Source organism: Rhinopithecus roxellana, chromosome 9 (assembly GCF_007565055.1).
Source record: "Rhinopithecus roxellana isolate Shanxi Qingling chromosome 9, ASM756505v1, whole genome shotgun sequence".
Taxonomy (NCBI): Eukaryota; Metazoa; Chordata; class Mammalia; order Primates; family Cercopithecidae; genus Rhinopithecus; species Rhinopithecus roxellana.
Genome location: NC_044557.1, coordinates 102,457,817 through 102,473,373, shown reverse-complemented (window position 1 = coordinate 102,473,373; position 15,557 = coordinate 102,457,817). Strand labels below are relative to the sequence as shown.

General features: G+C 41.0%; 1 protein-coding gene across 1 annotated transcript in view; it reads left to right on the top strand.

Moving 5' to 3' along the window:
• The window catches only part of FER1L6 (fer-1 like family member 6), a 175,218-nt gene that overhangs the window by 52,720 nt on the left and 106,941 nt on the right, over nt 1–15,557 (top strand). Inside the window, 4 exon segments of the mRNA XM_030937899.1 lie at nt 368–548; nt 6,923–7,043; nt 9,808–9,908; nt 14,486–14,576. Coding sequence (XP_030793759.1) covers nt 368–548; nt 6,923–7,043; nt 9,808–9,908; nt 14,486–14,576 — 494 coding nt within the window.

The window sequence follows — 15,557 nt, the reverse complement described above, 5'->3', positions numbered from 1 at the left end:
AAAGGCAGGTTACAAAATGACATATCTATGATTCTTTACCAACATCTCTATTAAAAGTTTTGCAAGGTTATACACTATAATGTTTAAATGGTTATAACAGTTTTGTGATTTCTAGTGACTCTTTTTAGTTGATCGTATTTTCTAATCTGTCATTTGTGTAGTTATTACAAAAGAGAAAATAAGATGGATAGAGATGATAGCTCATCGTCATCGTCAGTCTTGTTTGTCTGATCATTGCTCTTTCTACCTTCATAATGACAGCTTACCTTATTGCCATGGGAGAACATGAGCTTGGATCCTTTATGCCAAGCAGACTGATTCCGGTTACCAACACCTGACCCCTTTTCTCTTGCTACTGCCTCTGCAGGTAATTTTGGAAACCTGATTGATGGAGGGTCCCATCATGGGAGTAAGAAGTCAGCCGAATCAGCTGAAGAAGACCTCCTTCCACTGCTTCATGAAGGACAAGGGGATGTGGCCCATGATGTTCCCATTCCTACGGCCTCCACCACTCACCCAGAGAAGCCACTGGTGACGGAAGGGAACAGGTGGGAGACATAGCCTGGGAGAACAGCCAAGGATTTTAGTGTGGGATTTTGTCCAATTTCTAGGACTGTTTTCTTCAGTTCTTCACTAAAATCAGAATTTTTTTTTTTTTTTTGAGACGGAGTCTTGCTCAGTCACCAGACTGGAGTGCAGTGGCGCATCTCAGCTCACTGCAACCTTTGCCTCCCAGGTCCAAGTGATTCTCCTGCCTCAGCCTCCTGAATAGCTGGGACTACAGGCACACACCACCATGCCTTGCTAATTTTTGTGTTTTTAGTAGAGATGGGGTTTCACCGTGTTGACCAGGATGGTCTCGATCTCCTGATCTCATGATCCCCCCGCCTCGGCCTCCCGAAGTGCTGGGATTACAGGCATGAGCCACTATGCCTGGCCAGAAACATAATTTTTTAATCTCAGCTATGAGAACAAGGTGCAAATTGGAGCAAGATGGTAAGTACAACTCAACTGAATCTTTAGCAACGTGACGACCCTTCAGATAACTAACACCTAGGTAATGCATTTAAGAGCAGAGCAATGATGATGATGATGATCATATCTGAAGCACACTTTATTCTGTAACCGAAGCAAAATAAGGTAGGAAGGTCAGAACTTACAATTTAAATCCAAACCCTCTTATTATATTCATCTGAGTTCTGTGCTACTATGTAAATGCAATTTGATGGGATTATTGAATACATCATTTCTTATCTTATTTTTGACACAGTCATTTGCAAACTGAAAGACTCAAAAAAACCAGTTGTCAGGCACCAGAAAAGATAATTTCAGAAAACAGCTGGGGGCACTTACATGTACTCTCACTGATCTCCTTTAATCCATGCAAATTTTCAACCTGCAAGTAGAAGTAAAATTAGAGAATTTTTAAAAAGAAAGTGGTGTCAAGCACCGATCAAATGAGAAGGGATAGTGTAGTAAGAGTCTTTTATTGCCATATCTTGAAATATGTATGATCTTATTGGATTCTCATAATAGCATGTTTCTTCCCACATTTTGCATGCAAAGAGAATGAAGATGTTGCATGGCCCCAGCAAGGCTACATCTCTATGCTCCTCAGTCCCTCTGCTCTTTTCAATCTAGACACTCTCTGGGGACTGAACCATGACCACTCTCAGGATAACAGGGACTCCCAAATCTATTTTCCTAAACAGCCTTCTTTCCTGAGCAGCAGATCTAAGCACTTCTGCTTGGATGTCCCAGATGACTCACCAGGCCCGTTGTCTTCGCAGACAACTTTTCTTCTTTCCCTATTTTTCCTGTCTCATAGACCGAGCTCACCCTTCTGAGTCCTCCAAGCCACAGGCAAGAAAATTGTCAACTGTTGGTTGGGTGAGGTGGCTCATGCCGAGGTGGGTGGATTGCGAGGTCAGGAGTTCAAGACCAGCCTGGCCAACATAGTGAAACCCCGTCTCTACTAAAAATACAAAAAATTAGCAGGGCGTGGTGGCGGTTACCTGTAATCCCAGCTACTCAGGAGGCTGAGGCAGGAGAATCGCTTGAACCCGGGAGGCGGAGGTTGCAGTGAGCGGAGATCGCACCACTGCACTCCAACCTGGGTGACAGTGGAAGACTCCATCTCAAAAAAAAAAAAAAAAGTCAACCGATCTCTTTTCATTCCTACCTGCATCTGCTCAGTGATGAAGTCAGTCAATACAGTTCTTAAGTATTTCTCAAATCTATTGCCATTTAAAAATTCTGGCCATTGGCACCTTCAGCCTGAATTATTAGAAAACAACAGCAACAACACCTCCTACCTGACTTGGATCTTATTCAAGACCTTCGCTAAACTATGAGAACCATTTACTCCCCTGATTCACCTCACTCATTGATGACCTGTGGCTTTCAGGATTAATTCCAGAGGCCGTAGCTTATGGATTTGATCCTAGTCTACTTCTCCACCTTCATTTTTGTCCACTCCACAAACTCTTTCTTCCATTCCAAACTGCAGTGCCCCTGGCAGGTTCCCAATATGTCCTGCTGTGTGCTGCTTCTGGATCTTTGAACACACTCTTCCTTATGCCTGGCAATAATCCCCCTCCTCAGAACTGCTGGGTTTGAGACAAAGCCCAATTCCCTTCCTGGAATCCCCAGTCTGATTTGGATTTCTGTCCTCACGTCCCCAAGCACCGATTGAAGACGTTTTTACCTGTCTCTCTCCTCTGTTAAATTGGGAGCATGTTGAGGCCAGGGACTATGCCTTATTCACACGCATATCTGTTCATCTCTGTGACCAGCGGATGGCAGTAGGTGCTCATAAGTGTTTTTGAATAAGTTCAGGAATTACTATAACTGGATTGGGTACAGAGTACTATGGGAACAGAGTCAGGTGAGTAATCCCACTGGGGAGGAGATAAGGAGTTGGGAAAAGGCACAGAAAGAGTAACATCCTAAAGGATGAGAATGTGCTTAAGGGATTAAGGGAAAGCATTTAGGACAAAGCAGAATGGAGTCCATTGAAATAGTCTTAGCTGTTTGTCCTCTTGTTTTTGAGCATTTCCTGAATTTTCTAAACCCTGTCCTTCCATGGGCCTTCCATGAAGCACCTTCTTTGGGGCATTTTTTTGGGTCCCTGAAAGCCATACCTGTTTATCTGTCGTTCTTTACAACACCACAGAGAACCCCAAATTCCTCTGTCTTTTAACTTTATTCTCAAAACTGAGACCATCAGTGAGTGAACAGCTGGCTCTGCAGTTCTGGGGGACTGTTCTGAGACTACTCAGAGGTACTTTGCATCTTTGCACTGAGGCCAGGCAGTGAAGACATTCTCTGCCTTAATGGATTAGCCATTGTTGACTGTTGGTGGGGATTTCAGGGGAGGATGGCAAGGGAAGGGTTTAGGAGGAGATGAGAGGTTTCAAAGCATCCTTGGATGCACCTCATATTAGTGTTGCCCTGCTGGCTCAAGGAAACCAAAATAAGTCATGCTGATTTTTTTTTTTTGGTACAGTTGGGCTTTCTGTACACTCTTCAGTCACCATGTTGAGGCTCTGTCTATACAGTGGCAAGCCAGGGAGGCAGCAGCTGCGTTGGAAAAGTCTATGTCTATAAAAGACCCCTATACATGTGTACACATATATGCATGCATGTGCACATATATATGAACACACACAATTTATTTGCTGCCCTCATTAAAATGTCACTTTGGATTTGTTCTAGGCTTTCCAGTTTTGCAAAGCACATGCATTCACATGCATCTTATTTACTAGGCTGGAGCTCCGGAATGGGACTGGAGAATAAGATATCCAATGGCAGGTCATCATGTGATGACCCAAAGTCACAAGGCTGGTCCTGTATCAGCACAGCCATTTAGACTGGCAGTCTCCTCTTTCCACAAGCAGCACAGCACCTTCCCATCTGCTGCACTCCAGCTGCCGTGCAGTTTGCCTAAGAAGCCACAGCATCCTTGTCCGTGTAGACATACTAAGACTAGAAGGTCCTGAGAACCAAAGAGACAACGGCCTTGTGGAACATCATTAGCACAAAATGACCCAAACCAAAGAAACCTTGAGACAAAGTAACATTTGGGGTGGGAATTTATTTATCTGCAGGATTCTTAGTGCAATGATTTTTAAAGAGAGAAAATAGAGCAGTTTGGTTTCTAAATGTGTTTTTGTTCTCCTGCTGTAATAACAAACCCAGTTTCTTCCAAAAACTTACGTGGCTTCTCTTCTGAGTAAACACCTGCCGGTCTGTTTTCTGCAGAACAGACCATGGGACACCTTCACTAATTTTTATTGTCTCCTTCAGACGAAATTTGTGTGGCAGAGCTAAAAAGAGCAATCATCTATTCTTTCAGGCTGAAGTTCTCTTTAGTTTTTTGGAATGGAAACAAAGGTCACTCGGTCTCTCTCTCTCTCTCTCTCTCTCTCTCTCTCTCTCTCTCTCTCTCTCTCTCTCTCTCTCTCTCTTTCTCTCTCTCTCTCTCTCTCTCTCCCCCTCCCTCCCTCCCTCCCTCTCTCTCTCTCTCTCTTTCTCTCTCTCTCCCTGTCTCTCTCCCCCCTGCCACCCGTCCTACTTTCTAGAGGCTTCTTCCTCCATGTGTCATCCTGTCAAACCCATCCCATGGACTTTAGCCTTCCACAGTTCTCTTCACACAGTCCCAGGTGTTTGGGAAAAAATTACACTGGGTTTGGGGGAAAACCTGGTCAACAAAAAATAGCTGTCATTAGGCAGGGAGCTTCTTCAACTTTTTGCCATATTTCTCCCCACTTAGCTACCTCCACACCCATCCCCTTCCTTCTTGGAATTAAAACATATAAATTAGCTGCTGCTTTTCTGTCATCTCTCTCACGCTGTTAACTGCCTCTTACTGGCATGCTCACATTTCCAGCTGCCCTCTTCAAATATTCCTTCTGGCTCCACAGCTTCCCCTTTTAGCTACTTTGCTATCCCTCTTGTCCCTCTTAGCCAAGCAAGTAACCTACATTATTGGCATTAGTTCCTGGCAACACAAAATAGCAGACGGATGGGTGGAAGAAAAGAAGGATGGAAGGAAAAGTGGATGGAGGGAAAGGTGATTAGACGGGCAAGCCATGAAATGCTAAAGTTTAGTTTGGGACACAAGCCTTTACCCTCATTGATAGTATGATTATCTTTTTACATTTCTCTAGCAATTTCAGCTTACATAATGCATTTATATCTGTTTTCTTTTTTTTTTAATTGTTTTTTTTTTTTTCCATAGGTTTTGGGGGAACAGGTGGTATTTGGTTACATGAGTAAATTCTTTAGTAGTGGTTTGTGAGATTTTGGTGTACCCATCACCTGAGCAGTATACGCTGAACCCAATTTGTAGTCTTTTATCCCTCACTCTCCTCCCACCCTTTCCCCTCCAAGTCCCCAAAGTCCATTGTATCCTTCTTATGCCTTTGCATCCTCATAGCTCATAGCTTAGCTCCCACTTATGAGTGAGAGCATACAATGTTTGGTTTTCCATTCCTGAGTTACTTCACTTAGAATAATAGTTTCCAATCACATTCAGATTGCTGCAAATGCCATTAATTCATTCCTTTTTTATGGCTGAGTAGTATTCTGTCATATATATGCACACACACCACAGTTTCTTTATCCACTTGTTGATTAATGGACAGTTGGGCTGGTTCCACATTTTTGCAGTTGGAATTGTGCTGCTATAAACATGCATGTACGTATCTTTTTTGTATAATAACTTATTTTCCTCTGGGTAGATACCCAGTAGTGGTATTACTGAATCAAATGGTAGTTTTGCTTTTAGTTCTTTAAGACCTGAAACTATAAAAATTCTAGAAGATAACATCAGAAAAACCCTTCTAGACGTTGGCTTAGGCAAAGATATCATGACCAAGAACCCAAAAACAAATGCAACAAAAACAAAGATAAATAGGTGGGATTTAATTAAACTAAGGAGCTTTTGCACAGCAAAAGGTACAGTCAGCAGAGTAAACAGACAACCCACAGAGTGGGAGAAAATCTTCACAATCTATACATGTGACAAAGGACAAATATCTAGAATCTACAAGGAACTCAAATTAGCAAGAAAAAAACCAGTCTCATCAAAAAGTGGACTAAGGACATGAATAGACAATTGTCAGAAAAAGATACACAAATGGTCAACAGACATATGAAAAAATGCTCAGCATCACTAATGATCAGGGAAGTGCAAACCAAAACCACAATGCTCAAAATGCACAAGCGCTCTAAATACACAAATGCAAATCAAAACCACGATGCTCAAAACACACAAAATGCAAAAATGCTCAAAATGCGCAAAACTACCTTACTCCTGCAAGAATGGTCATTATTAAAAAAATAAAAAAATAATAGATGTTGGCATGGATGCAGTGAAAAGGGAACACTTCCACACTGCTGTTGGGAATGTAAACTAGTACAACCACTGTGGAATACATCTGTTACCTTGACTTTCACACATGCCTGGCACATAGTGACCAGAAAGGAAAAGTTACTTTTCTTCCCATTTTCCCTCTCTCATTTAAAATCATCCTCCTCCTGCACTCCAGCCTGGGTGATGGAGCAAGACCTTGCCTTTTAAAAATTAATTACTTAATTAAATTAATTAAATAAAAATAAAGCCATCCTTCTTGAAAAAGGCCTGCCTAAAAAAATCCTGTCCTCTAGTGATCGTTTCTAAGCTTTCTTCCAGTTCTGATGGTGGCTGTTAATACCTCTCCATTGCAGCCATCTAACTGTTCATTGTTCATTGCTCACAGGTCCCCAATTATAGACTAAGGATGGTGTTAAAAGTTTGATAGTTTTGTTACTATGCCTCCCGAGTCCTGCCCACAACATACAAAACATTAACATGTGACTGGGGTTGCCTGGAAAACACTGATTACCAGCTAACTTCCAGACCTAATTGTTTTCACAGGAATTACAACTATTTGCCATTTGAGGCTAAGAAGCCCTGTGTCTACTTTGTCAGCTCTTGGGGAGACCAGACCTTCAGGCTGCACTGGTCCAACATGCTGGAGAAAATGGCAGACTTCCTGGTAGGTGACTCTGACAGGTGTTGGATTAGAGGATTGGGAAGCTGGTCGGGGAAGGGATTTTTAAAATCCACCTAGTAGAGGATGTTGACTTCCGTTTAAATACAAATAAATGGGGGATGGTGCATTTGGAGGGCATGTGGATCCTACCATGCATATTTAGGGGAATGAGATAACATTTTGTAAAATCCCTGGACTTGAATCAAAATACCTAAGTTCAAATCCCTGCCCTGCTTCTGGCTGTTATAGGATCTAGGTATGGTCTGTTTTTCTAATCTCCAAAGGGCAGGAATTGACAACTTTCTCACAAAATTGATAGATCCTGGCTTCGATTAATAAAAAATCCCAAGTCCCTGGCGCGGTGGACAACTGTCTACAACATCAGACCCTGCCTGCCTCTACAGCCCCATCTTTCCTATGTTCTTCCTCCCTTACTTTGTTCCAACCACACTGGTCTCCTTTGAATATGTTGAAAAAGCCAAATTCCTTTAAGCCTCCCGGCCACCACCATGCCTTTTCCTCTGTTAATTTTCCCTTCTCCAATCTTCTTGTAACCCAGCCAAATTCCAGGGTTAATTTCAAACTTCCTCAGGGAAGAGTGTGACACCTTCTAACCCCTTATCTTCTTACATAACACCCTGTTTTGTCTTGTTTTGTTTTGTTTTTGAGAAGGCGGTCTTGCTTTGTCACTCAGGCTGGAATGCAGTGGCATAATCACAGCTCACTGCAGCCTTGCCCTTCTGGGCTCAAGTAATCCTCCTACCTCAGCCTCCCATGTAGCTGGGACCACAGGCATGTCCTACCACCCCTGGCTAATTTTTAAAATATTTTGTAGAGATAGAGTCTCACTGTGTTGCCCAGGATGGCCTGGAACTCCTAGGCAATCCTCCCACCTCAGCATCCCAAGTACTTGGAACTACAGGTGCATGCATGCCACCATGCCTGATTTTTTTTTTCTTTTTTTTTTTGTTTTTGTTTTGAGACAGGATCTCACTATGTTACCCAGGCTGGTCTGGAATTCCTCGGTTTAAGCAATCCTCCTGCCTCGGCCTCCCAAATTGCTGGGGTGTTAGGCATGAGCCATTGTGCCTGCCCAACACCCTGTTCTTTTCCTTTGGACCGCTTATCATACTTTACAATATATTTGTGTGTTTCTTTGTTCAATAACTATTTGCCACTGTTTCTATGGCATTTAGCTTAATGCCTGGCACCTGATAGGGGCTAAATAATTATTCATGGAATTGAATGTTTGAAAGTATTTTATGCTGTAAACAGTGCCAATCAATATCCAATCAATGCTAGGTTTTCCCCCCTAAGCCCCAGGAGGGAAAGCTGGGACCGCTGTTTCTCTGATATCTTGCTCCTCCCCTTTATAAATTCTTCTCTCCTACTCCCATGCTCCCACTACTCTGTCCCATATGCCTTACCAGATCATCCTTGTCTTGACCCTCCTGTTCCACTAAAACCTATGCTAAGTCAAGAACAAAGTTCTCTGTCCCATTTGCTTTATAATCTTTGTCTCCAAATTTGTAAAACAAAGTATTGTCTCTGAACATGGGGATTCCAGGCATCATGGAGATAAACTCTGAGAGTGGTCAGGAGACCTAGTCTGGGGTCACAGCACATGGAAGTCACAGACTGTCTTGGTTAGGATGGTCTTACTTCTCCTTCAGACAGAACAGATCATTTATCTCCAAGAGTCTTGACATTTATCTCCAAGAGTCTTGACAAAGCAAATCAGAATTTTTTTCCTAGAGGCCATAGTGACATTCATTTCTAATTCCTTTATCAATGTTGGCATCCCTGCCGTGCTTGGCATATCATGGCTAACTACCATGAGAGACATGACTGAATGTTTACTAACTACCAGCGCTGTTTGAAGATATTCACACCCTCTATAGTGTTGTAGGTGCGTTCTGTTATTATTCCATTCCACAGATAAGGAAATTGGGCATAAATGGATTAATTCACTTGTAAGTGATAGAGCCTGGATTTGAACCAAGGCAATCTGACTCCGGAGCCCAAGTCCTTAACTATGCCACAATGTTTCCTATTCTTATAGTGAAGGTGTAAAGAGGGGGAACATATGTCCCCAGGCACCAGAAGTTGGGATATGGTAGAGAATACAGTTTCATAAATTCTAGCAAAGGAGTAGTAACACATATACTTCCCCTTAGGTGCCATTTTCCTCCAGGTCACTAAATAGAATTCTAGAATTTAGTCCCAAAGGAAAAGTGTGATTGTTAAGTATACAAGCATAGGGCCATTGCCATGTACAATCTGTCCCATTACCTGGCCCAAAACTCATGTAAATCAGAAGAACAGGGAACCATTTAATTTCAGGGATTATTCAATATGATTATATCCCTATGTAAAAAAATTGACTTGAACATTACTTTTGAAGTTTTGGGTAATTATATCTAATTTCTCTACATTGTTAGCTATTTCCCACATTATTAGGTTTCCTCAGAGAGTAGATTCTAAATAAATGGTACCCATTAGGGAATGGATCTATAACAGAAACAATGAGTTTGAACAGTATGGGAGAAGACTTGTATCTGGACCAATTCCACTTATTAAAAGAAAGGTTCAAAGTTAGAATGCAGTAGCATTTTCCAATTCAAGTACAAGAAAACTAGATAAATCTTCCTTCATTTCCAAAACAAAAAATTAGCTAACTGCTATTTCTAGTACATTACAATTAGTATCTCTACTAACAATCTCATTCCCACCGCCTCATCTCTCCACCCCTGTGGTTTGTTTTCAGGAAGAAAGTATAGAAGAAGTGAGAAATTTGATCAAGATTTCACAGGAGGCACCTGAAGAGAAAATGAAAACAGTGCTCAGTGACTTCATCAGTCAGAGCAGGTACTGGGAGAGACAGCCGGCATAGGCAGAGCTGAGCTTCTGTGGACTCAGCTTTTCATTACCTTGAGAGAGTAGTCGATTTCCTATGCATTCAAATGGGTGTTTTAGAGTGCTGTATCCATCTTAATTTTGTTCAGTAATTTCACTGGTACTTGTGGACTAACTACTGCTTCTTGACACTTAAGCAACTCAAACATAAATCAAAGGTGCGAAAAGCAAAGGAAGACTTACTACAGAGACTCTGTAGGAAACAAGAAAAGTGCTAGTAGTGTTAGTGCACCAGCATGGTGCTGTGCATGTGGCAGACACTCAGCAACTATTTGACACTTAGATGGCTAGAAAAATAAGCTATTAATATATAAAATACTATTGTTGGGCTGAGGTTTTGAAAACATCTCTTCTCTAAAGGCTCTCTGAAAATCAACTATTTTCAGTGAAAGATACTATTTAGTGAGCCTGAATAGTATATTTCAATATACTATTATAGGGGCTGAGGGAAAACCCTCCCTCCCCTCTCTGAAGGCTCACTGAAAATCAACTGACAAAAAGTAGATTAATAGGAGAAAAGGTATGCAAATGTATTAACATGCACAGGGGAGAATCACAGAGTGATTACTCAATTACCCAGTGCAGTACAGAAGCTTATATATCCTTTTTTAGATGAGATGGGGGAGATGGAGAATGTAGACATTTATTTTGAGGGACAGTAAATCATTAGGAAGAATGAATGGACCAGGGAGATGGGAGGCCAACCTCAGGGGAAGGTGAGGGATGAAGCTGCACAGGAACACAGGTTGTCTTAGTTTTTTTACAAAGTCCCCCAGGTAATGTCTTGGAGCTGTCCTTAGAAGAACAGATGCAAAGTCTTTCTGGGCAGGTGATGATTCCAGTCTCTTCTCTGTTGGTTGATCTTTCCTGGTTATTTGATGAGATCTCTAGGGAGGGAGTCTTAAGACAATCACTTTTAAGCTTTCTTAGTCTGATAGGAAAATGTAAAGAGTCTTCTCCTGGTGCTTCGGAAAAGAGGATCAGAGAGACAGGGAGACATGGAAAAGACAGGTCAGAGAAAAACCCTGGTTCTGAGGCTTATTTCTGAGGCCTTCCAATTTTCAAAGCACTCGGTGTGATGAAGCACCATATTTTAGGGAATTGTTTTCTGTGTTCCAACACAATTTAATGAAAATTTTATACAACATATTGAGTACCAATTAGTAACCCTTATTCTAGAGGTCAGATGATATAATAAAAGATAAAAAATAGGCTATATAGTTAATTATCTTTTACTGAGAAACAAATTTCCCCAAAACTCAGTGGCTTAACACCATAGTTATTATCTCACTGTTTCTGTGGGCCAGGGGGCCAGGTGTGGCTCAGCTGGGTCCTTTTTCTTCCCTGGCTGCAGTCATATTAAGGCTTCACTGGGATGGATTAACTTCCAAGATCACTCGTGGTCATTTGCAGAATTCAGTTTTTCATGGGCCATTGGGCTGAGGACTTCAATTTCTCACTAGCTGTTGCCTTGCCATGTGAGCCTCTCTGAGCTGCCTCTCATGACAGAGCAGCTGGCTTCATTCAAGCCAGCAAGCACAAAGAGTCGGAGAGAATATTCCAGCAAGACAGAAGTCAGAGTCTCTCATGCCTAGTCTTGGAAGTGACAGCCCATCACTCTTGACTATTCTGTTAGAAGCAAGTCACTAGGCCCAGCCCACCTTCAAAGGGAGGGGATTACACAGTAGCATGAATTGAAGGAGGTGGGACTCGCTGGAGCCATCTTAGAGGCTGCTGACACTTTAAGGAAACAACTTGGACTAACCCTTGAAATTAACTAGGTTAAGATTTCCATCAGTGACAAATGTCCATCAGTGACAGACTGGATTAAGAAAATGTGGCACATATTCACCATAGAATACTATGCAGCCATAAAATAGGATGAGTTTGCGTCCTTTGTAGGGACACGGAGGCAGCTGGAAACCATCATTCTCAGCAAACTGTCACAAGAACAGAAAACCAAACACCGCATGTTCTCACTCATAGGTGGGAACTAAACAATGAGCTCACTTGGACTCGGGAAGGGGAACATCACACACTGGGGCCTATTAGGGGAGGGGGGAGGGGGGATGGATTGCATTGGGAGTTATACCTCATGTAAATGACGAGTTGATGGGTGCTGACGAGTTGATGGGTGCAGCACACCAACATGGCACAAGTATACATATGTAACAAACCTGCACTTTGTGCACATGTACCCTTGAACTTAAAGTATAATATATAAAAAAAAACCCAAAATAAAATTTACACATATTATATAATGCTACTCAACAATAAAAAAAAAAGATTTGAGCAACTATGAGAACTTGTCATAATGGAACTAATGGAAAGGGAGTGGAGATTCATCTGATAAAAGGCAGGGAGTAGCTAAATTCTGGTGTTCAGCTTTTTAAGTTCTGCTTCCCCAATCTCTCAACTACTCAATAATTTTTACTTTACAAAGAAAAGAAAGCAAATAAATAGTTTTTATTTCTTGTTTTTCATTATAAAAGATACACACACACACACACACACACACACACACACACACATTAGTGCTACTGCTGTTGTGAGCTGTTTAGTGCCACCTGCAATTCCCTTTAAGCATTTGAAAAAGCTTCACAATGCATACTTTTGGAAACTGTCTATGAGCAAATTAATAGCTCAATAACTTCTCTATGTTAGGGGATTACTTGGGATGACAGTTAATCGTTCCCCCTTTTTCAAGTTTATAACCAACTCAAAAAATATGAGAATAAGACAGAGATCAAAATGTTTTATAATTGGAAAAGCTGGATTTGAGAAAGCAGCTTGGACCTGAGGTCAAGTCAAGCTTCCTGTTCCCCCAACCTGTTCATGGCCAAGCAGCTCAACAGGGCTTCTCCCTCCATCTCGCCCTTGCCCCTCACAGGGACAGGGCACTTGCCATGTGACACGTGAAGGAAGGGGGGTTGTTCACAGCCAGTAGGCAGGTTGGGTCTGAAAGATGAAGAATGAACAGAAACGTGTGCCAATGGTCATTTACCCCAATTTTAACGAGGAAACAAATTATTTCTCCCTATGGGGAAAGGAAAGGGATCAGAAGTGATCATGTCTACCTGCACTGATCCATTCTGGAGAGTGACATGGAATTCCTTCTGCCACAAGAAAAGGCAGGAATTGGGGCAACAAGATTCCCTCTTCAAAATATAATCCTTTTTATTCTTTTTAAAAATTTAAAGAAAAGGTAGTGTTACTAGTGTATCCGAGGAGGATTTCTGGTGAGACTTCCAACTGCCAGTGGGTAGAGTCTGGTGTGGGCATCTTAGATCTTCCTTTTTGTTTCCTTTACAATTGATTTTTTTCATCAGAAGTGCTCATCATTGAAATGATCATGCTCATCATTTAAAAAAAAACAAATATATCAAGTATGAAAGTTCTTCTCAATTTTCTCTCCAATCCTACTCTCCAGTGAGAAGAGTTTGATTTGTCCTCCTGGACTTTTTTCTGTGCATTTGGAAACATGCATCCTCATGTACACGCTCATAAAATACCACATTTGTTCACAAATGATATCACACATTTGCTCAGCAGGTTGCCTTTTCATTCAGCAAAATATCACAGGCATCTTTCTACAGGTGCACATAATAGATATCCTGAATATTCAATTGCTTTTATGTGCCATGATGTATTTAACTAGTCCCTAATGACATTTAAGTTGTTCCCACTTATTTTGCTACCATGAACAGTGCTATAATACATATGCTTGTGTAAACATAATCTTGTCACATCTTTCAGTTGTTTTTGAAGGGTAAGAAGTCCAGCATAATTTACTTTAATTTTGAATCAAATTTAAATTTTGATAGGTGCTATCAAGTAGCCTCTAAAACACTGTAAGAATCTACACCCACCTTCAATAAAGTAGAAGAGTAACTATCTCCCAACATCTTCACCAACCTTGAATATTATTCATTTGTATAGGTAAAATGGTATTGATTTTAATTTGCATTTAAGTTATCACTAGTAAGGACAATATCTTATTTCCCCAAGCATTTAGTCCATTTACATTTTTCTTCTTGAATTGCATTCACAATCTTTACTGTTTTCCTTTTGAACACATTTTTAACTTCATCTCCAAAAAATATTACTACTCAGTCTTTCCTATTGTTTTTAAATGGTAGGGACACATCTAAGTATTGAATCTAAAATATTTGTTTTATATACAACTTTTCAGAAAACTTTTGGTGTGTGTTAAATTTGTAAGATGAAGGAAAACAGCATTTTGTGGGGTTTTTAATGAATTTTTATAGTAATCACAATGGATTGTACTGAAAGAAAGTAGAAAAAAATCTGTTCCCCAAAACTAATGTTGGGTCTGGGCATCATTTCTAGTTCTCATTTTGTCTCTTGGAAAAGTTAATACATTGTGGCTTAATCCTAAATTAAAAATATTGGTTTTATGGCTTCAAAAGCTTTCCAATGTATTGCAGAAATGATATTTGCAAACCTCTGGAATTATATAAATGGATTTTCACTAAGTAGGTTTCAAAATTGTTATTCTTTTCTTACAGTGCCTTTATCTCTGAAGCAGAAAAAAAGCCCAAGATGTTGAACCAGACCACTTTAGATAAGAAGCGACTTACGCTGTGTTGGCAGGAGCTGGTATGTGAAAATCTATTTATACTTTGTGGACAGAGTTTAAAATAAACCTCACGGATGAGGCATAGTTCACAGACCAAATGAGGATAAGGTTTAAAGGTCATACATTTTTGGGATGCAGAGACAAGAGTGAGAAGGGAACATTTGTTAAATTGGAAAGAAATGAACATTTATTGAAGGTTTATAAGGATGAACTAGAAGCCCACTGGCCCTACTTCCTGTTCTGATGGAGAATAGGTGTCCTCTAGCTCATTTTCTTGGCCTTCATATTTTGTTAAAGGCAGTAGCCCACTGGTCCTACTTGCTATTCTGATGGAGAATAGGTGCCCTCTAGCTCATTTTCTTGGCCTTCATATTTTGTTAAAGGCAGTAGCCCACTGGTCCTACTTGCTATTCTGATGGAGAATAGGTGCCCTCTAGCTCATTTTCTTGACCTTCATATTTTGTTAAAGGCAGTAGACTCGCTTGGCCCTCTGCCCCACAAGCCAAGAGATCAAAAGAAATAACTGTGCTCCTTGACTTCAGGTTCTTCCTATTGAGAATTGTGTTAAAATGTGTAAGCGCTTCTTGAGAACAGGTCAGGTGTTGATACCCCTCTGTGTCCTGGGAAACTGTATGTACTGGGTGCCTAATAGTTGCCCAGTTCTTCTTTAATGACTGGTGACTAGAATTGCCAGGCCAAGTCAGGCCCTGGATTATCTCAATTGGAAATGTCAGTTCCAGCAAGGGCACCAGGGGATATTTCATGTGAGGCCAGGATAATTCTGCAAAGAAAAATTATTCAGTGCTTGACTTCTCAGGGTCATTTTAAAGTATGAGTGGGGTTCAGAGAGATTAAATGATTTTTTCTAAAGATCACAGCTAGTTAACTGTAGTCCAAAAACTAAAACCCAGGTCTCCTAACTCCTCATCCATCCTTCTTCCCAGAATGCTGCTTTTCTGTCCTCTGGAACATTTCAGGGAGGCTAGATTCCCACCATCAAT